This window comes from Engraulis encrasicolus, chromosome 17, assembly GCF_034702125.1.
Source record: "Engraulis encrasicolus isolate BLACKSEA-1 chromosome 17, IST_EnEncr_1.0, whole genome shotgun sequence".
NCBI classification, from domain to species: Eukaryota; Metazoa; Chordata; class Actinopteri; order Clupeiformes; family Engraulidae; genus Engraulis; species Engraulis encrasicolus.
In genome coordinates, this window is record NC_085873.1 from 4,755,744 (window position 1) to 4,778,482 (window position 22,739).

Genomic DNA, 22,739 nt, shown 5'->3' on the forward strand with positions numbered 1-22,739 from the left:
TCCAAGTCGGTCTTAAATAGCCCGAGAAGCCAGACTGGTAAACAGTTTGCCCCTTGGGTTGCACGCAACCTAGTGCCAGCTCTCATGGTTTCTCAGGACCAATAGCAATGCCCTTCTACAAACCACCCGTGGCTCCCAGTACAGTTCATACTGTACTCACTGCAGGCTGCCGAGCCCATTTATGCCTCTTTTCCACTAGGCCTACAGCTCGACACAGGGCGACTTGGCCACCACTTTTTGCTTTTCGTTTGGGCACATTCGAAGAGCAAAAAGTTAGCGCAGAGTTGCGCTGTGTCAAGCTGTAGGCGTACCAGAAAACTGGCAGTGGAAAAGAGGCATTAGAACGTCACTTCTAGAAACTTGAGGAATGTTCATGCTACAAATGAAAGGTCATCACTACCAAATGTCATGATTTTTGTGTGTGTGTGTGTGTGTGTGTGTGTGTGTGTGTGTGTGTGTGTACACGTGCATGTGTTGGTGTGATCATTTGGAGATGGAGATGTCATATCTACATAGACTGGTACATTGTGTAAAGCCTATTCTGGCTCGCCAGGCTAACATTGTGTATGATCACATTTGCCAATGTTGGCATTAGCAGTATTAAGATCCAAATAGAAAATCCATATATATAATTCCTACTCTCCCTCTCTCTCTTTCTCTCTCTGGTCTTTCCTATTTTTACCCTCAGATTCAGAAGATCAAGCTGCGAGAATTGATGGAGGCACAGCTAGGACTCTAGTTGTTTTCATGAAGGAAAGAGATTATTATACATGTAAAAAATATGGGCCACTCAAGCTAGGAGATACTTGCACATGGTGAATGATATCCACAACTGACGATCCACAACGCTTCAACAAGGTGCTAAAATGAACGACAAGAACAAACACTATACCTCACATTCCAGACCATAAAGACTGATTCATCGTACAGATCAAGTCACAGGACACAAAAAGACATGTTTATTTTGCCTTACGAAGGCACCGAAAACATGAAATAACGCCAAATGTAATTGACTTTGTACAGAAGGGAACGCAACTCAGGTTTTGGGGCAGCAGGAATGACTCAAGAGAGAAGTTGAACCAAAGAGTAATTTATTACAGCAAGATACCCCAAACCCTGCCTACCCAATCAATGCAAATTTGGTCTCCTAAGGGGGAGTCTCTGTTTTCTGTGGCGTTTGGTGACGTCTTGCATAAGGTGTGCGCTACCGTCATCTACAGGGTTAAGGGAACCCTAAAGTCCCCAAAGGTCTCCGAACCAAAGGTCTTCTAAAGGGGCGTTCACCTGACATCACAGGGATCCAGGAAAACTACAGGCTTGATGTGTCTTACTCTAAAAGGAGGATCTTTGAGTTGAACCTAAAGGTGGGGTTGCAGGTATGACATCACGTTGGGGGAACTCCCCCAGGATTCTAAGGTTCTACATATGGTGCGTTCCCCAGGGTTGGGAGATGGGATGTTTCTGACCTCCTACTTGCTGAAATGCATTGGAACGCCTGTTGAAGTGGAATGTTCAAGTCGCGAGCTGGGGCAAAAGCGAAGCAAACCGACTTCGCCCCATTGACTATCGTGATGTCATCACAGCAATGGCAGCGCACAGTATTAGGAATAGTTTATGTTGCACATCACCATTCTATGGACAAATAAAGTTGATTCGGACAGGTTAACGGTTGCAAAACAGCCTATTAACTTTTCTAAGGTGTAGTTATATTGACATTGCGTATTTCAAAGATGAAATGCGGCTAAATGAAAATAACGCATGATGTTGTTTACATTGCTGACATCTTTGAGAAGTGGATATGTAGTTTTTGTCCCTCCATGTTTGTAGTTTGTTTGACTTGCTGGTTGGAACGCTTTCAAGTGGGAGGTAGCTGCCTTCTTGTTGCCTACTAGGAAGCCACTACCTCTGGGGAATGCACCAATAGACTCCTATGAGCCTGCGGAGCCCCCAACGTGATGTCATAATAGCACATTTTCTTAAAATGGTTAACCTGCAACCCCACCTAACCTTAACTAATGAACTAATTAACTAAGCTAACCTTATAATGAGCTAGGCCTGTGGCATGGTTCGATGACAGCTGTGGCAGCCAATCAGAATGTCGGAATGCTTGCCTTCATCCCACTTTGTTTTTGTCATTTTTACTTTGCTTTTGCTGCTTTTGTTGCTGCTGATCTGAAGTATCATTTTTTTAGCTTCAAGTAGCTTTTGCCGCTTTCGGTGTGTTCGTACAGTTAGATTCTCAGAGTCATGACGTACCAAAAGAAGGCATAGCAAAACACTGCTATTATGTAAAATCAAGGTTAATTGATGACACTTTTTAATCTTTTTTTAACTAACATGTTTCAAGTCACATTTCTAAGGCCAAGTACTTTTTAATGGACCGACCCATTAAGTTGGGCATTTGTTGTTGTTTGCACACGGGGACAAAAAGTTGAAAGGGAAAGTCCTGATACATGTTCCTTCAGGCAGTGTTCTCAACACAGGTGGATTCACTAAATAACTTCACGATCTAGGGATCAGCTGGTTCACTGAATTGGCTGGAATGAATATTAGGGCTGTAACAATACATTCAACTCACGATTCGGTTCATATCACGATTTATGACCTACGGTTCGATACACCCCACGATTTCACATAGTCAACATTGTAAAATAAAACTATGAATAAAAACTGTGATAGTTTATTGGTAGAATAGGTTACAAGAGGCTTATAATATTTTTTTAAGGTTTAAATAAAATAATGATAATGATTTGAAGCTTGGAAGCACCATCACTTCATATCATGTGGTTGTTTTCTGGACTGCTGGCCACCAAAACTTTGAAAGGGTGTATCACAATACTGCCTCCTTGTATCACGATCCAGTATTGTAACTCTGTGTATCGCGATTTCTTGGTTCGATACAATATCGTTACAGCCCTAATGAATATTGTGGCAGCACTTTTATTTTCTGAAACCAGGATGCCCAAATCTGCACATTAGTGGGGCTATCTCCGCACTCCATGTCTTGAAATCAATGTTGTACATCTTTACAGTGACCATTGTTTGCTAAAACAAAGCAAACAACCGTGCCTTTATTTTTGTTAACTCCTGCCATGTTATTGAGCCACGTATGCCTTACGTTTTTTTTTTCATTCTTGACCTTTAAGTACTGTACCTTTTCCAGTCCTCATTAAACCTGATTCGTATGTTTTAAATTCATACCAGAGATGTCGTTTCATTCCTTTTGGTAGGATTCGCATTGGGCCTTGTCTAAGCCGATGAATGATGATCCGATCTCTTACTCCCCAAGAGCTTGTGGATTTAAGACTTCCCACTCTCGCTCCTCCATCTGTCTCTCTTTGGCTAAAACACCATCTAGGCTGCCTGTAGCCTTCCTTCCCCCAACTTCACAAAGCACCTGTTTTATATCAAAACCTCCACGGCCATAACCAAGAGCAGCATGTGCTTCGCACCTGACTGCCCAGCCCAGGGAGGGCACGGTGGTGGGGGGGATGATGGGAGAGTAGTAGGGGGGCTGGGCTGGGTCGGGTCAGCTCCTCCAGGAATCCTTGCCCTGGTCCTGAACCTCATCTGTACCCCAGGAGCAGACTGTGTGAGTGTGTTCACATAAAACGAGTGCCTCCTGTCCTATTGTTTTGCTTGTGGACTCCTGCTTCGGTGTTGCCCTGCCTCCATGGAGAAAACAATTACGTTTCCCAGCTTTCCCCATTCAAAATCCTGATTGCAAATGAGAAAACTGAACAACAAGGCCACAAGCAACAGGAGAGGTAGGAGGAACTAGTTTGACTAGTACCCGCTGGGCTCATTCATGATGGTGCAGAAGGCAGCCAGCAGTCTGCACAGCACGCACAAAATTACTATGCATTCTGGTTAGAAAATTCTAAAATGTAATGGCCAAGTGCGAATGTGCGCTGCACAAACTGATGTTGCATGCGCCATGGCGAACGCGACCAGTATCTCCCACATAATCCACCCAGTCACCCCCACCCACGTTTTTTGACCCCTCTACCTATCCCCTAGCATTTGTTGTGACTGGTGAGGATACACAGCTGCCTTTAGGCAACAATGCAATATTGAAGTTATTTCCTCCTACGTGGAATGCTGTGTACATTGAAACCATATGTCAAATACCGCTAGCCCTTACCTCGTAATCTGTAATCAATTAAGCAGACTGACAGGCACATTACTAAGGGAGGCAAGTTATGTCACACTGGAGTATACTGCTTTACAATATTGCCTCTACAGGAGCCAACCGACGAGGATGCTCTTGCAAAGGCTTTAGTTCATTAACTTGTGCTTGTCAATAGTTTAGTTGTTGGCAGACTGGAGTGTCTTTGAAGCTTGTACAGTTACTTAAAATAAAGTAGTTAGTGACAATAGAAAACTCTTAAGACTAGCGTGCCCTGCATGAATCAGACTGCTCACCGATATGAACTTGTGCTTGTTTATTTTGCTGGAGAGATCTCAATCTTATACAAAACAAACAAACAGTTTTGATGTAAACATGATGTGGCAAACTTGTGTAAATATGAGACTTGAACCAATTGGAAAGACAAAGTTTCCTCTTAAGGGTACATGTTGAAAGTTTCAACGTTGTGTGGCAGTGACAGCTGCTACGTTTTGGTATCCTCTGAAATGCTGCAGCTGTTTTCCATAACTGCACCCAGTCCACATAGCACAGCATGTGTAGTAGACACCAGTAGGCCAACCCCATTAGAATCAGGGATGCAGTCTCCCCCAAGAGCCCTGTTTGGGTATAGCAGCCTTGTGTCCAAACACAAAGCAGGCCATCCATCAGATGAACTCTCTTTTTTAGAAGCAGAGGTGGTAAAAGTAGTCCTATTGTATTCCAGTGCAATACTTGTATGAAATATAATATTATGTAGCAGTTACGCCTGTTATTCCATCGTACTGAGGTGTAGACGCCGTTATAGATCCAACAGGCGCTTGTAATTAAACGTTGGGCACCTCTGTTCAGGAGACATAATGAAACATATCACTGAACTCCTACAACAATGTATTGTTAATGGGATAGTGTTGTCAATAGTAGGCTATCAATATTAATAGCATGTTTTCAGGTCAACAAAGTTGCTAAGTCCTCTTATCAAGAGGCTTTCGTCTAAAGCACAAATTCAGATCTCATCTGTTGGATCTCTGGGGAAGCGGTATTCCAAGCGCTGTCTGGGACTGCCCGTCTCTGATGGTCTCTCTGGCACGCTTCACTTGTTCGTCGGGACAATAATCCTCCAAGAAAACAGTGGCCAGGTTGCACATGCGAGCGTTATCAGAGAGCGACAGGCGCACCATGCACTGCACCACCGCCTCGTCGGCGGTTTGGCTGCGGGAGCTCGGTGTGGTAAGGTTCATCAGGGTTGTGATGGCGGACAGCACCGTCTCGTCTCGCCGACTGGACAGACAGTTCTTCACCAGGTCGACGCCACCGCTGCGGAGGATCTCGTCGCGGGCCTCGCGTTCCATGCTCATGTTGCACAAACCACCTGCACGGAAGACGAAGAGAAGGCTCTTTCATCCCACCTCATGTCTGTACCTGGCCTGAATACGGTCAGTGGTCTTTACCTTTCTAACACAAACACCCCTTTTCAGCTTGCTATATTTACCACAGGCCTACTTGAATAATGCACCCTCTCAAAACAATCACACGCAGTGTCAAGTCAAGTGTACTTTATTGTCATAAATCTATGTAGGCCTAACAGGGTTAGCACATAAGTTTGAAATTGCGTTTGACCAGTCTCGAATGTGCAGTTTAACTAAACACACACACACACACACACACACACACACACACACACACACACACACACACACACACACACAACTAACCTAATACATGTGTAATGGAGGATAACTAGCCAGTGTGACGGAGGTCATCTTGCACCTGTTCACCCCCCTCGGGGATCGAACGTGCGACCTCGTCAACTACAACGGTTCGGCAATGGGAGACACAGTACGATACCGCTGGGCCAAGAGACTAGTCTCTCGGCCCAACGGCACGAGACTGTATGAAGCTATCGGAGGGAGGTTTACCAACGTTCCACGCCAACTCTGTGCTAGTTAGCCTCCGTTACACTCTCCCCCTTAAACCTCACTCCCATCCCGGGTCAGCGGCACCACTGTGACGGAGGTCATCTTGCACCTGTTCACCCCCCTCGGGGATCGAACGTGCGACCTCGTCAACTACAACGGTTCGGCAATGGGAGACACAGTACGATACCGCTGGGCCAAGAGACTAGTCTCTCGGCCCAACGGCACGAGACTGTATGGGTTACATGCTGCCATTCCGACATACCGTCATTCCGACATTGACGTTCAATTGTCGGAATGCTGATATTGTCTTCAGAAATTAAACGTCCCCTCATTCCGAATTTCAATTTTTCTTTTGTCGGAATGGTGGTATGTTTTTTTTTTTTCAACATACCAGCATTCCGACACGAGATTTCAGCACCACAGCGTGGACAGCTCACCATGGAATAATAGGGCTGCACCAGCTGCAAAAGCCGAGAAAAAGACACACGCAAGTCAAGCCAGAATGATCGCACCCACTCAGTAATTTACTGATGATACGGGGTGATGGCTCGTTGTGTAGCCGATATTTCATTTGCCAGTGTAAAACTGATGCTATTTGTTTTTGTGTGACAATTGCCTACACCGATAAACAGCGGCTTCCCTATGGTGCTTAACGTACAGACACACATAATTGTCTTTAAAATAAAACCTAAATCAAGTTCATTGGCTGAATAATGATTCCCAGGAGCGCAGGATATTTTTTGGGAGAGACCGCTCGTGCGTCGGCAGCAATCCACCCCCTTCTTTTTTTTACATGTAAAAATAATGATCCCCACGAGCGCAGGATATTTTTTGGGAGAGAGACCGCTCGTGCGTCTTAACACTTGACCGAGGTGAAAAGTGAAAAGCTGTCAATCAAAATGAAGCCTCATAAGCTGTATTCAGGACAACGTTGGCATTCGGTTCGCTGACAGATGAACTTCAAATGATTTCAGCACCACATGCGTGGACAGTTCGCTGTGCGCCCCCCCAGCTGTTGTAGGCTACTGACGAACAGCTGCGATTCACCACTTCCCAATTCAATGCCTTGTCGCTGACATTATGTAGCCTAGGCTATTGTAGGCATAGCCTATAGCCTACAGTTCTCCAGCAATGAAGCCAAAAGAGCTGCGCATCGCAAATACAGAGCACTAGAACACCAGTAAATGCAATGTGTAGCCTATGTTACCGTGGGAGTTGAGATGCAAAAAAGATCTGAATCTCTGTTGGGCGGGTTGCTGTTTAATTCGATGTTTGTAGGCTATGACCTGAGCTGAATGCATGCAAGCAGAATGTTTGGAGTGTGAAAGTGGTTGAACTTGTCGTTGGTAAAGAAATGTGTATGAGATATAGGCTACCCGTTTCTTTCCATGGACAGCTCCCCTTAAATGAAATGGAAGGGGGACAGTCCGCGTGTGAAAGGTGGTCTGGCCACTTTCCGCTTATGTTTAAGTCTTTGTTTTGGTTAAGTTTATTTGTAAACTTATGTATGCTATGCTTATTTAGGCCTACACCGGGAGGAGCGGCCAGAGCTAGACATTCGCTCGCACACATGCACAACACACACCGCTCGCACCACACACACCGTATGCCTTAAAATGACGAAGCCTAGGAAAATAACATTCATGAAAATGTTTATTTTCCAGCGCATCCTGGAGAGAATTACGCACGACGGGCGGAATTCTCCCGTCTCCACTTAAGTCGGTTTTACGCGCTTTGATCCTGCGCGTATTCTCCCCCCTGAAATATTACCACACCCCTCGCGCTTAACTCCGAAAAACAGCGCGTACCCCAACATGGGCGTGATATATGCTAAATGGGGGGATGAATCTAACCTCAGCTCATTTTCACAAACACAAGGCGAGTAGTTGAGATGAGATAACGAGATGGAAACGCAATGTGTCCCTTTCGCGGGAACCCAGCGTTTTGGTGCGCAACAGGTTGATTGAAATAATAACATGATGAAACGTTTTGTTAAAAATTGAGTTTGGTGTGTTGGCTAGACAATTCCGGAAATTAAAAACTGATTTAAAAGACTGATCATTGCCTCTTAATTCCCACAGTAACAGCCACATTGTATTTGCTGACTTTTAAAAGCGCTTCTCCGCTTCTCTGTAGGCTTACAGTAACGTGGTATTAATATCATTGGATGTGGATCTCAGCTGTCCGCCAGCATATGACACTTACATGCATGCTGAAGAACGAACAAGGAAATTGATCGTCATGAAAAAAACGGAGACTTTATAGGCCTATTCTGTCGCAGACATGGGAATTAATTGGGCATGGGCATGCAACGCCAAGCCAGGATTTAAACACGCAGCTGATAGGATGTAAAGACCTGAAGCGAAATGCCAAAGACATGCTCTGATATGTAGGCCTTTCTTTTTACGTTTAGTTATAATGAGATTCAGGAAATATTTTGTGTCTTACAAAAACATATAGGACAACCTAGGCTACCTAGGTCGTGGCTTTGTATGTCGGGCATCAGTTCAGAAAGTTTAATAGGCTTCATGCACATATGCACGAGTTCCAATAAATCGCAAAAGTTGAGGAGTTGCAATAAAAACCCTGGCTACAGCATAGTAAAAAATGGTGAAGGTTCTTTTTGAATAGGCATACTTTGGGTGGCTGTTTGGACGACTGGAACATCAGTCTTTAGCCTTGTCAATTTGCGCATGGTGCAACAAGGTGTTTTTGGTTTTGGTTACCGTCAGTGGGCACAACATTATGATCCTCAAACTGATTAGGTTAATTAATTAATTGCTTTAGTATGGAAATTCGCCGATATGTCCTCAGTACTGTAGCGTCAAGTGTTAAGACGTACGAGCAGTCTCTCTCCCAAAAAATATCCTGCGCTGGTGGGGATCATTATTTTTTTTACATTTAAGAAAAAGGAGGGGCGGGGGGGGATTGTTGCTGCCGACGCACGAGCGATCTCTCGCACCATGACCATGGACAGCTCCCCACAAGTGTCGGAATGGTGACATTAAATTGTCGGAATGGTGATACCAAAATGTCGGAATGACGGGATGTCGCAATGGCGTCATGTCGGAATGGTGCTATGTCGGAATGGTGCTATGTCGGAATGGCGAGTGCCCCCCTACTGTATGAAGCTATCGGAGGGAGGTTTACCAACGTTCCACGCCAACTCTGTGCTAGTTAGCCTCCGTTACACTCTCCCCCTTAAACCTCACTCCCATCCCGGGTCAGCGGCACCACTGTGACGGAGGTCATCTTGCACCTGTTCACCCCCCTCGGGGATCGAACGTGCGACCTCGTCAACTACAACGGTTCGGCAATGGGAGACACAGTACGATACCGCTGGGCCAAGAGACTAGTCTCTCGGCCCAACGGCACGAGACTGTATGAAGCTATCGGAGGGAGGTTTACCAACGTTCCACGCCAACTCTGTGCTAGTTAGCCTCCGTTACACCAGGTCGCATGTTCCATCCCCGAGGCGGGTGAACAGGTGCAAGGTGACCTCTGTCACAGTGGTGTCGTTACCCGGATTGGGAGTGAGGTTTAAGGGGGAGAGTGTAACGGAGGCTAACTAGCACAGAGTTGGCGTGGAACGTTGGTAAACCTCCCTCCGATAGCCTCAATACAGTCTCGTGCCGTTGGGCCGAGAGACTGCTCTTGGCCCAGCCGGTATCGTACTGTGTCTCCCATTGCCGGACCGTTGTAGTTGACGAGGTCGCACTTTCGATCCCCGAGGGGGGTGAACAGGTGCAAGATGACCTCCGTCACACATGCATTTTTAAAAAACAAATGGCAATGAAAGAAGATGTGGTACATTATGTTTCATATTAGTCTTAGATGAGAAGGAACATTTTTGTTAAGATTTATGTAAAGGTTTATATGTCAAATATCCTGCAGTGTGATTGTAACATTAATGAAACCTGGAATATAATATATATATAAATTAACCAACAACATTTTGAATAATGTATTCATTTGGCATGATTGCATAAATATTAACTTTATATTAAGATATGTGAATGTGAAAAAAACTCAAGACAGTAATATTAACTACAAGTTCAATTTCGTAACACAAATTGCGTCCTGTGGGGTGACATGTATGTCAGTGTTTGTGAATGGGCAGCTGCAAGGCCAACTACAAGGGTCTTAAAGACTGGCTCCTAACCAGTCAGTACCTCAGTTATTGGAGAGTGCTGTGGAAGTTTAAGGTGACTCTTAAACTCTTAATATGTCTTCATATTGCAATCTTCCTGTCACGCAATGCTTAGGTTCATTTTATGGTGTCCTGTGGTGTGACTGCTCTTATAGGAGGAAAAAAAGTTTTTTATAAATGAAAACACATATTAAGATTAAACACAATATCATTATCAAGTTAGCATGAGCTCAGATGTCAGCCATTTTAATCCTTTTGTATACATGGCTATAATGCAGTGAATTCCCTATGCTGCGACTCCATTTTCCTGCGGAGTGACATGCCTATGCAATGTGTTGATACAGGACACATGTTCCCAAAAATGGCAAAAATAAGGTGAAATTCCACAGACCACTAAGTGCTTTATTTTTTTCTATTTTTTTGCCATTTTTATCCAGAATTTTTTTCAGGAATTTGAAAAACTTTTTTTTTTGTGTTACGCCCTTAAACGTCAACTACCCATTTACAATTCTTTCTCTGACACATTCATTCACAGCATGTATACACACAGACAATACACACTCACACACATGTACATTCAAACACTAACATACTGATATACACCAATCTCCAAAAGAGTTGTCGCCTATCCATCTGTTTGGAATAACAGCTAATAACCTGACTTTCAATTAATCACTTGGCTTCAGAAGTCACTCATATGAAAGCTACAACCATCTCGAATGAAAATGTATGTACAAAAACAAATTTCATGCACCAGAGAAAGATTGAGCCTTTATTGAACGCAGACAAGGCAGATTTTCACAAGACAAAAGTTTTGTCGCCTATCGAACATAATGTGAAAATGAGCAGATAAGTCACTTCAAAACACTTCAAATACGCAGATCGGGTGTCATACTTAATCACTGAATCACTCTCACCTCTCCAGAAAATCAACTTAGGCCTTAGGTGTATGTTTAGGGTCATTGTAATCATGGAAAGCAACACAATGAAAAACAATGAAGATCAATGAGAGATGGTGACATATTCGCTATTCGTAGAGCAATACATGTTTAACTTCATGATTTAATCAATGATGAAAGCCCTAAAAAAACCTGCAGCATGCATGCAGCTCCTCATAAGAGCTGTATCTGTACCATGTTTCACTTTAGGCACCATTTCTCTTTTTTCATATTCTTCATCTCCAACATCATACAGTTTTGATGCTATCAGTTCTAAAATGGTTGATCTTGGGATCTTGACTTCAGAGTATGAGTCCCATTAGCCTTCATTTTTGTCAGAATTAGGCCTCACATACTCTTGGCTGGCTTTTTGAGACAGGACAGTGGGAGACTTCTTTGGTGTTAAAGGTGAAGAATTTGGAAAAAAATACATGGTGCCTAAAGTCAAACATGGGAGGGATACAGCTCTTATGTGGAGCTGCATGCATGCTGCTGGTGTGTGAGGGCTTTTTTATCATTGATTACATCATGAAGTTAAAAATGTATTGATCTACGAATAGCCAATAGTCACCATCTCTCATTGAACTCCATTGATTTTCATTGTGTTGCTTCCCATGATTACAATGACCCTAAACATAGACCTAAGGCCAAAGTTGATTTTCTGGAGAGGTGTGAGTGAATCAGTGATTAAGTATGACACCCGATCTGCGTATTTAAAGTGTTTTGAAGTGACTTATCTGCTCATTTTCACATTATGTTCGATAGGCGACAAAACTTTTGTCTTGTGAAAATCTGCCCTGTCTGTGTTCACTAGGGTCAATCTTTCTTTGGTGCATGACATTTATTTTTGTACATACATTTTCATTCGGAAGGGTTGTAGCTTTCATATGAGTGACTTCTGAAGCCAAGTGATTAATTGAAAGTCAGGTTATTAGCCGTTATTCCAAACAGATGGATAGGCGACAACTCTTTTGGAGACGGGTGTAGACATCCAATACAATACACACACAGAGAGAGTGCAGTGTTAATAGCTAAGTGATAGATTATTACTAGATTATTTGAGCATCATTGTTACTCACCAATACCAAATTCGACGAAATTTTCGTTTTCCTCCGTGAGCATATCCAAGAAAAGCTCTGTTACTTGCAGTCTTATCAAGTCTTCCATATTTTGGGGGTCGTAAGCAAAGTTAGCCAGGTTGGCTAAAACTTGCTCTTTTGCCTCTGCATAGAACAGAGCAGGGATAGTGAAAAGCAAATAATCGAACACCCAAACATTTGCACAAATCCAAACACCTTTAGTTACCTTCACTGTCGGTGTCCTGAAATTCTGTCACAAGGTTCTGCAGATACTCAAACCGGTCAGAACCACTACCTCTGGATGCCATTGTTTGTGATTATTTCTGCCACATTTAGAAGAAATACACCAATTGTACAGTCATTGGCATTATAGACATGCAATTAAAGATGTTTGAAAGCATGATCAGTCGTGCCAAAAACTCAAATCGTCTACGTCATTCAAAACATCCGGTCCGTCGATGAAATCGAACCCCTTTCACAGTAATTTTCAAACTTCAGTTCCGTGTGTAAATTAGCGTAAGCAATTATTGCATATCAATGTGTAAAATTATACCAAACTTGTAGTTTTAAGTTGCCGTTTACCCCCATGCAGTTACATGTTAAATAGTGGGAGGGTGTGTTTTTGTTGTTTCGTAACACCAAGGCGGCGGAAGTGTTGTGTACGTGTTCTCTTGATTGTAGTCCATGTCCAAACTAGTGGAGGTCAGGACATTTTTCGAGACGCTAATGACAGTATACGACGGACTTTCAAATTTAGTTTTCTGTCCACCGTTTGTGCGACATCTGTCACCATGAAGCAGTATGAGTTATCCAAGGGAAAGCGCCTCGCAAAGCCACTTCTCTTCGGAACTTTAATCGTGGGACTAGCCACAGCGTTCTTTAACAGGTAAAAACATGTTTGCACCATGCAGTCATTCTAACCATCGTTAACAAAAACGTGTGCTTTTAAAGAATGCCTGTTATTTGTTGCTGGTGCCATGCGTAATTTGCACATTTCTATTATGTTCTTCTGCCATCGGCGCACCAAGTTGTTCCATAGCTTGCTGTCGCACTTGCTGTCCTGACTCTCTCTGATGTAGCCTACTACTCTCATTGGAGTTTTGTGCATGCACTTCTTTATGAATGCCGAAATGAATCCCTATATTGATTCCTTTTCGCAAGTGGCGGTGCTAATTCACTAACCATAGACTCTGGCAATATTGCATTGTTGGCCTATGCAGTAGAGTAGCCTATGGTTCTAAACATGTTAATGAACTGCTTAACTACACAGACACGTATTGTTTGAGGACATCGCAGACATACGAGCAGAGGAGAAGGCTCGCAACCAAGAAAAACTTCTTGCGGTGCTGGAGAGGAGGCACCGCCAGATGGAGGAGATAGCTGAGAAGAAAATAGCTGGAGGAAAGGAGCACTGAGGAATGCGCAATACTGAAGACCAGCAGATGCACTGCTTCTGAACTGGTCTGGACACTGCAATTGTGCTGTGGCCTTTCAAATGGACAAAAACCATGGCACTGGTGAAGGTCATTTTGCTCCAAGAGACTGCATCACCAGTCTGCCAACATGGTGGTTAATTATAAACACAGGTGATGGGCGAAGACTTCAAAATGAATGACGCCTTTCCACTGGCATGGGCCAAGATTCAAGACTATTCTACTCTACTGTCAAAATGGCTTTGATCATCTGTAACTGCTCAAATCTAAATCATGTCCCTTGAACAAATGACACTGATACACTGTCTCAGTCAAAACACGCCACTTTACCATAAGCTTGACACATCATTGCAATTCAACACATTGTGCCAACAATTTTCTTTTTGTGTATCTCGAGTCATTTCTGGAGATATGCCCAAGGTGTGATAGTGTCATATGTGAAGGATGTTAGGACGTCATTTGTTATTCAGTTTTTGCTAAGCCTTTGTTTTCAATGGAAAAGGGACCTCGGAAATGGCCTGAGTGATGATTGCATTACATGGAATGAACAGGGAAGAAATTTGAGAAAAGTGATGCAAAAGAACTGTGGCTTAGTAAGCACACTAATTCTGTTGGTACATATATTGTGAAGACAATAAAGTTTAAAATGACAAAAAACTATTAAAATATCCAAAGTGGTGTATGTTCTTCCTGAATAATGATGGCACAATCCCACACAAACACAGTTGAGCTATTTCAGGTGTAGTCAATTGCAAACACTTTCAGATTCAACTATAAATGATAAATCATTACATATGGTCGTCCACCTTAAAACAGATCATGATTACTTTAAAGTTAAACTCAAAAGGTCCATGGATTATCACAAAAAATAATCATTTAAATGGAGGGCCATTTAAAAAGAATGGATTGAATCTTTCTTGACAGCCAAGCCTGTTTAAAAACTAGGCCTATAAAGGTACAAACACAAGCAGATAATTCGAGTGCTTCTGGATCTTCACCTTTTTTCCTTGGTGCTCATCAGTATAGGGGCTCCAGGAAGAAAAGTTACTTATCTTCCTGTACACTGTATTGTAATTGCACCGAACCAAACAATGCTGTACCGAAAGGAAAGGTAGAGTGACAGGCTACTCTATTCATGTTTTTACATTATGCTGCCACTACGTGCAGTAGCTCATGCAGAACGCTGAGAGAGAATGCAGGGGGGAAACAGATGTAGAGGCTTGTTCATTGTGAAACCTTGAGATAAGTATTATTTCTTGCACTGATGAAATCTCCACCCCAAAGTAGCAGTTTGAATGTATTTTCCTTGTAATTCTATACCGAAAATGTACCAAACCGTGACCCTAAAACCGGGGTACGAACCGAACCGTGATTTTTGTATACCGTAACACCCCTATTTAAAGCATATAGGTTTGAGTTATAAAAAATAGCATTATTCATTATAAAAAAAACCTTGGTACACATTGCAGCCTACATCACAATATAGACATGGGGTTCCCAAATTTTACCATGCCAAGGCCCCACATATTCCAGTAGATTCCAGCCAAGGCCCCCCTGATATGGGCCGTGCCACAATGTTTTTTTCTGTGCAACCGGTTTCAGAACTCGATGAAATTGGTGCATTCCTAAAACCATTCAAGTACTATAGAAAGCATAATACACAGGCCTATATTAACCCTGTAAAAAAGAAACTGATTCCACTTGGATTGTTTAGCTTATTTTTGGTTTATTTTAGATGTTCAAGTTATTTAATGTATAAAATAATGGAGTTGATTTCACAATATTTTTCCTGCCAAGGGTCCTCATCCCCACTTTACAAACCACTCATAGACTGACTGGTTATTGCGTGACTGCTTCAAGTATGTTCAACTGCAGTGTGCAGGGGTCAGGGGGCAGGTCTGGATGACATCTCCCTCCTCCCCCCGACTGCTTGTTACATCCTGGCTGTGAGTGTAATGGCCCACCAGGGGGCAGTGTTTTAACACATGTATATGAAAGAGGTCAGAGCCGCATCTTTACTATGAGGTCAGAGTACTATGGCTGGTCTTTTGTATTGTAGGGGCTGGATCTAGGTTGCTAGACCAGCACATAACCAAGCATTGTGTTAACCCATGCATGTAGGAAGGTTGCACGTGTCACACATACATGGATATCTGCAAGCTCAGATGTGAATGAAACGTGCTGATGTACTGACCCTTATCCACCCACAGGGAAAAAAACAAACAAACATTCAAGTCAAAATAGCTTTAATATCTCATAACACTTAACAAAGGGATGACTTTGTACACATGTTTAAATAAGCATAAAATAATTTATAAAAACATAAACATATGTACAATGGATGGCAAAGGACATCACACACTAGAAGTCTGTTAAAACAACAAATTTAAAATTCATTTTTAAAAGCATGTTTTTAAGTTCTGGAATCCAATTTATTATGTTTGTATAGGTCAAAATGTAAACGTGAACCAACAACAAAGAATCCAGTTAAATTGATAAGAAAATGTAAGGTATATCTTGACGAGGAAGCACTACCTCTACCAGTAAATGGAGGGTTTTTTTCCTTTTTCTCCTCAATGACAAACAGAGCTGTGTGACAGAAGTTTCAGAGTGTACTACGGGAGCCCAAAACACACAAATAAAGGCAAATTAATAAACAAAACAATAAAACAAAAAAATGTAAGGACCATAATCTGGCCATTGAGGACAAAATAATCAGAATCCGAGATAGGTAGACGGGCAAGAGCCTTATTGTAGTCACCTCCTTCACACACATCAGTCAGTTAGTCAAAACCGTGATGAACACTTTACTGGCCCGCAGAATTTCTACACAGTGTTCGATAGAAGAAAAAATATCCTAAACATCTCTTATTCTGTCAATTCCTTCAATAGTGGTGCAGCATCACAAACGGTATGCTGCCATGGCAGCATTATACCTTCACTTAGTTGGAGGAAAAAGGCAGCAATAAATTAATAAAACCCAGGAATAAAAGAAAACGCTCGTATTTTTTGGGACTCAAATAAATAAATATAAAGGGGGAAAATAGCGGGAGTCCAACTGGCCCATATACAGTAGACTGAAAATGGATGGCTGTAATTAGGGCATACTGTATACGTGCAGGTACAGTAGCTGTCTACAGCAGAAGAGTGTACGTGTGTGTGAGAGAGGGGGGTGCACGATACAGTGTGTGACTGTGTGTGTGTTTGTGTATGCATGCATAGACCATGTGCGCTACATTCTCTAAAATAAGGTCCATGTGCATCAGAGGAGTTATAAACTGCATCCTCCCCATATAATTGAGGCTCATACATGTATATTCAAAATGTATTCAAATAATAAAAGTGGTGCCAGGCGTTGTTCGTCCCTCTAAGGTCTCTGTAGAAAGTAGAACCCTGTAAGCGCTGGCCACATTTGTGATGCTGCAGTGTGCATGCGCACGACAATTTGTTAATCAAAACGCATTGTAATTCATAACTGCATAGATTTGATCATTTCTGCGGCATCACGAATGCGGTGAAGGTTTGTGTGTGTGTGTGTGTGTGTGTGTGTGTGTGTGTGTGTGTGTGTGTGTGTGTGTGTGTGTGTGTGTGTGTGTGTGACTGGCCTCCTTCAATGAAACGTGAGGAGCTGAGCTCAGCACTCTTGCTCCGTCTTGTTCCTTTACGTCCGAATTCATTCCACACTTCCCTCCTCCTCCATCTCTCCTGTCTCTTTTTTTCTTCCTTCCCTCCCATCTCGTCTCGTCTATTTCCTTACTTCAAGGTAACAAAGTGTGTTCCCTCACACCTGAAACCAACAATTCCCTCCATTTTGTCCCAACTGTCACTTTCCTTCCCTCCAATGTTTAAGTGATGACTTTTCGATGTGTACAATTACATCCTATAGATTACTTTGAAAACATACATACATAGATACAGATGTATACATACATACATACAAAACGAGTAGAGCAATACATATAGAAGGTACACGTATGTACAATGGCCATATGTTTGGACTCACTAATGCACTTTTGACCCGGGATGGGGATGTGGCGGCTGGGGCAGAGTGACTGAGCCATTTTTTGCCTAAGGAGATACAGTACTTCTAAAACCTGGTTCACACTCCTCCTTCAGTTGCAGGACACGTACTGTCAGCGGGAGGGTAGCGGCAGATTACGGACAATCAGTCTGGGAGAGATATATACGTTGAGTGCTGCAAGGGGTCGTTTCAGCTCTAAAGAGGGGGGTGTGGTGGCTGTTTGGGTACGTGATCTGCCGCCACCCGCCGCTGATAATACGTATCCTGCAACTGAAGGAGGAGTCTGAACCAGGCTTTAGCCACTGGGAATTGGCTGATTCCAGTAGTGCAGTGTTCAGCGTTTCACCATTAGATAAATATATAGCAAGTGTGATTTCTTTTTGCCTGTATACACATTGGCTTGAGTGGCTAAAAGTGAGGGGCTGTGTGCGTGTGCGTGTGTGTGTGTGTGTGTGTGTGTGACGTAGTGTGTGTGTGTCACACACTGAGTGGCACCAGAGTTGATGGCGATGGGGCGTTTGGGGCGGCTAGAACACTCAGGGCACCAGGATCCAGTCCGTTCATCGTCCTGCTATACACACACACAAGGAAACACAACAATCAACCAATTAGCATCGATTACAAAACACCTTTCACATCAACATCATCAGCTATAACATCAGTTGGATGACCCAAACCCAATCCAAGCAGAGAGTAGAACCGGTCCACGTCAATTGACACATTCAGTATGTGTAACATTTCCCTGCTAAAGTACACAACCACTGAGCACGTGTGTGTGTGTGTGTGTGTGTGTGTGTGTGTGTGTGTGTGTGTGTGTGTGTGTGTGTGGTGACCTCGTGATTGAAAAAAGGTACTGTTAATTAATGTAATTGGACAAAGCCGGATCTACCCACACGCCCAGTAAGTAAGTAAAAATCATTTTGTTTGTGTACATGTATGGGGGGGGGGCTGGATATAAAGAGGTCAGGGAAAAAAAGAGAGGTCTCTGTGTGTGTGTGTGTGTGTGTGTGTGTGTGTGTGTGTGTGACTAAATTATTTGAAGTTGGAGAGACAGGAAATGAGGAGGACCGATAGACACACAGTCTACACAGACATGTTCCAATAATCAATAGCAATGACACCAAGCCATGCCATCAGCTGGAACCAGTGGTGCACATATACAGCTAGTATAGATAGGCACACCCACACACGCACACACACACACACACGCACGCACGCACGCACGCACGCACACTTGTGCAACAAGTGTTGCACATTAGTAGGGATGCACCGATACCGATACTGGTATCGGGTATCGGCACAGATACTGCTCATTATACTTGTACTCGTACTCGTCAAACACTTGCCGATGCCAGGCACGATACTGCTATTTCACGAAACAATGTAAAATCTCGTCACATTCTGTGGACTTGAAAGCAGCATGGAAAAAATGTCACCTCATACATTTATATTTGGAAATGGACAATAAAAAATATCACAGGTGGAAAAAAACAAGGCCATGCATTTATTTTCATTGTATGTTGGTGGTAAAAGGTATTGGTATCAGTACTCGGTATCGGCAAGTACACACATTAATGAACTCATACTTGTATCGGTTTCCAAAAAGTGGTATCGGTGCATCCCTACACAATAAACACTAGACATGCCCGCCTCACACACACGCGAGCCCACCTCGCGCACACGCATACACACAACTGTAACTAGTATTATACATACTGTACACAGCAAATATCTAGAAAGACATGCCTGCCTCAGGCACACATGCGCGCACGTACGCACGCACACATACACGCGCGCGCGAGCACACACACACACACTCATGTGCGCGCACACTAGGGTGCATCAAAAAAACGCTTTTTCAGCCTATTGATCTGTCTGGGTGATAAAAGTGTTCCACTGCATGTACAAATAACACATGCAAAATATTTTTGCAATCCATGGTGGTTTACAGGTCCAACGGAATATGAGCTGATATGAAGGAATTGTGGATTAACTGCGTCAGTCTTTGCCAATTCAACGAAACCCTCCCACCTAATAACTTGGACTGTTTTTGTGATTTTGTTGAAATATTTTAACCTAAATATTTAAATGAAATAAAACCACTTTGACATATGTAAAATAACAGATTCCTAATTAACAATACTCATCAGTACCCCCCAAAATAATAGATATAGGTATTTCCGAGAAACTGGGAAATTCACACACTGACACACAGGCTAAGCAAAAGGGAAAAAATCATGCAAATTGCTCCAAGAATGGCAATGCACCAATCAAGTAGTCAATATGGCATTTGATACCACGGCTTCAAATACTGGCCATCTGAGCGCAGCCTGCATAGCCATACAGCTTTCACTGGGACGACCACTGCTGTGGTCTGGGTGCCGCCATCACATTGGCGAGGTGCTACTCAGTCAAATATTTAATGACCTCAGACTGGAGGTGTCACGCTCACCAGAGGTTGCACTGTTCTCTCTCGGGATAATTGGCACCTATTGCCACATGATGACAATGCAATTTGGAGCAATTTGCATGTTAGGTTGCCAATGATAGTTCCACAAGCTTCATCAGCCCCCTTTGTATATGCAGGCACACCAAGCAACTTCAGCTGTGTATTATCTCCAACAACAACTGTCAGGCGCTCTTCCTTCTGGCGCACATTGTCAAGTGTCTGCGTCAACTTGCTGTCCCAGTGCAGGGTGCACAAGGCAGGTGGTATCCACTGCTCATGGCATTCCTCACTGATGGTCTTCAGCACTTTACGGCGTGATCGATCTGCTGTGGCATAGGATGTGGAAACTTTTGACAAATCACCACCTGACTCTGAGATCAGGCCATGTGTGAAAGCAGCTTGCTGCATAGGAGTCATCTTCAACCTTGTAGCCAGTGACACAAGATTTGGCCGGCTGAGGATGTCTGGTGGAATCAAGACTGTGGTGCCAGACCTGCTTTGTGTCCTGTAGACACCAGAGTAAAGTCCTTTCAGAAATTACTTGTTAGAGTTGTAAGTAAGAATTCAAAGTCCCTCCATGGCTGAAGATCAGCTCAACAGTTATTCACCATGCCTAACAAACTCAGAGTCAAACACTCTGATTTTCATGAGGCCTTTATTTATTACAACATCATTCTATCCAAAACTGAAGATTTTTTTCCTTTTGCTTAGCCTGTGTGTCAGTGTGTGAATTTCCCAGTTTCTAGGAAGTACATATATCTATTATTTTGGGGGGTACTGATGATTATAGTTAATTAGGAATCTGTTATTTTACATATGTCAAAGTGGTTTTATTTCATTTAAATATTTAGGTTAAAATATTTCAACAAAATCACAAAAACAGTCCAAGTTATTAGGTGGGAGGGTTTCGTTGAATTGGCAAAGACTGACGCAGTTAATCCACAGTTCCTTCATATCAGCTCATATTCCGTTGGACCTGTAAACCACCATGGATTGCAAAAATATTTTGCATGTGTTATTTGTACATGCAGTGGAACACTTTTATCACCCAGACAGATCAATAGGCTGAAAAAAGCGTTTTTTGATGCACCCTAGCGCACACAGTCATATAGAGGGCATCGCCTCAATCACGTGTGTCCAATAAATATGGCTAGCTGGGCAGGACTTGAAATAGAATAGGGCCGGGCCGGGCGTAATCAATAACGGCTCATCAGCATCTCATCTCATCTGGCATCAGTATCCCCCACCCCACACCACACCACAGCAGAGTAGACACACACTGACTCACTCTGCTGTCTTGATCCACTTGTTAGCACACATGATACGTGCCCTTAGCTACAGTCAAAACCAGATCTTTATATTTATATTATATTTATTATAATTATTATTTCAGTCTCGAACATGAAATCAGATTAAAATCCTTTCCTGTGTTAGGCGATTTAGAATCACCTACATTATTCTGAAATTATTCCGAAACTATTCCTAAATGACAGAACAAGAGAGGGAATTTTAGACAACGTTTTTTAGTATCATCAACTGTACATGCTCATCTGTTTAAGATATCCAACTTGAGACTGTCAATTAGGGATGGGCATAATTAACCGATTAACCGATGATTGATCATTAAACATTTAGTCGAAGAAATTAATTTTCGCCGACAAACCGTTAAACAAAAACAAAAAACAAAACTTGAATGTAGGTCATTAGTGCACGTCCTCAATGCAATGCATTTCGCTGTTACACCTACACAATTCGGGCAGCAGGGGGCAATATCTCACCATCACCGTACCCTGGCTTGACTTGTTATATCCCCGAAAGGCGGAGCGTCGGGGATGTAATGGTTTTGCGTGCGCCGCCGCCGCGTCCGCGCGTCCGCCGCGTCCGCCGCGTCCGCCGCGTCCGCCGCGTCCGCCGCGTCCGCCGCGTCCGCCGCGTCCGCCGCGTCCGCCGCGTCCGCCGCGTCCGCCGCGTCCGCCGCGTCCGCCGCGTCCGCCGCGTCCGCCGCGTCCGCCGCGTAAGGTCTTTCGTGTTAACGCGATAACTTTTGAACGGATGTTTGGATTTGTCCCAGATTTTTTGGGTGAATGCTCTAGGGCAGGTTCATGAACTGATTCGAGTTTGGAGGTCAACACTTTCAAGATGGCTGAATTCAAGATGGCCGAATTTTTGTTTGGTCCATAACTTCTGACCGGGTGGATGGATTTGTCCCAGATTTGGTGTGTGAATGCTCTAGGGTAGGTTCATGAACTGCTTCGAGTTGGGAGGTCAACACTTTCAAGATGGCCGAATTCAAGATGGCCGAATTTTTGTTTGGTCCATAACTTCTGACCGGGTGGATGGATTTGTCCCAGATTTGGTGTGTGAATGCTCTAGGGTAGGTTTATGAACTGATTCGAGTTTGGAGGTCAACACTTTCAAGATGGCTGAATTCAAGATGGCCGAATTATTCTTTGGCCCATAACTACTGACCGGGTGGATGGATTTGTCCCAGATTTTGTGTGTGAATGCTCTAGGGTAGGTTCATGAACTGATTCGAGTTTGGAAGACAACACTTTCAAAATGGCGGAATTTTCATTTGACCCATAACTTCTGACTGGGTGGATTGATTTGCCCGGTAACACCTT

The 22,739-nt window shown here is 43.3% G+C and overlaps 3 protein-coding genes and 1 long non-coding RNA gene across 6 annotated transcripts in view; 2 read left to right on the top strand and 2 right to left on the bottom strand.

Annotated features, from left to right (window-relative positions):
• Window positions 1-3,198, top strand: part of acsf2 (acyl-CoA synthetase family member 2) — a 54,072-nt gene extending 50,874 nt beyond the window's left edge. Inside the window, exon 16 of the mRNA XM_063221614.1 lies at window positions 689-3,198. Coding sequence (XP_063077684.1) covers window positions 689-739 — 51 coding nt within the window. The 3' untranslated portion in view covers window positions 740-3,198. The remainder of the gene's footprint in view (window positions 1-688) is intronic.
• Window positions 3,199-4,430: 1,232 nt separating this feature from the next.
• Window positions 4,431-12,661, bottom strand: armc7 (armadillo repeat containing 7). The gene is made up of 4 exons (XM_063221615.1): window positions 12,646-12,661; window positions 12,439-12,535; window positions 12,213-12,356; window positions 4,431-5,498 (listed from the first exon to the last, which is right to left on the bottom strand). Exons 2-4 carry the CDS (start codon window positions 12,518-12,520, stop codon window positions 5,140-5,142), a joined length of 585 nt encoding a protein of 194 aa, XP_063077685.1. The 5' UTR covers window positions 12,521-12,535; window positions 12,646-12,661; the 3' UTR covers window positions 4,431-5,139.
• LOC134467733 (uncharacterized) lies at window positions 12,519-14,323 on the top strand. Its single transcript, XR_010038645.1, has 2 exons — window positions 12,519-13,098; window positions 13,483-14,323. It is a non-coding gene; the product is annotated as an uncharacterized LOC134467733 (long non-coding RNA).
• A 1,551-nt stretch (window positions 14,324-15,874) lies between these two features.
• Window positions 15,875-22,739, bottom strand: part of ndel1a (nudE neurodevelopment protein 1-like 1a) — a 32,993-nt gene continuing 26,128 nt past the window's right edge. For 2 of the 3 annotated variants that reach the window (XM_063221618.1, XM_063221619.1), the window contains exon 10: window positions 18,144-18,237. In XM_063221618.1, coding sequence (XP_063077688.1) covers window positions 18,227-18,237 — 11 coding nt within the window. In that variant the 3' untranslated portion in view covers window positions 18,144-18,226. Of the gene's footprint in view, window positions 18,238-22,739 lie in introns of all 3 variants that reach the window. The other variant, XM_063221616.1, reaches the window with a different exon arrangement.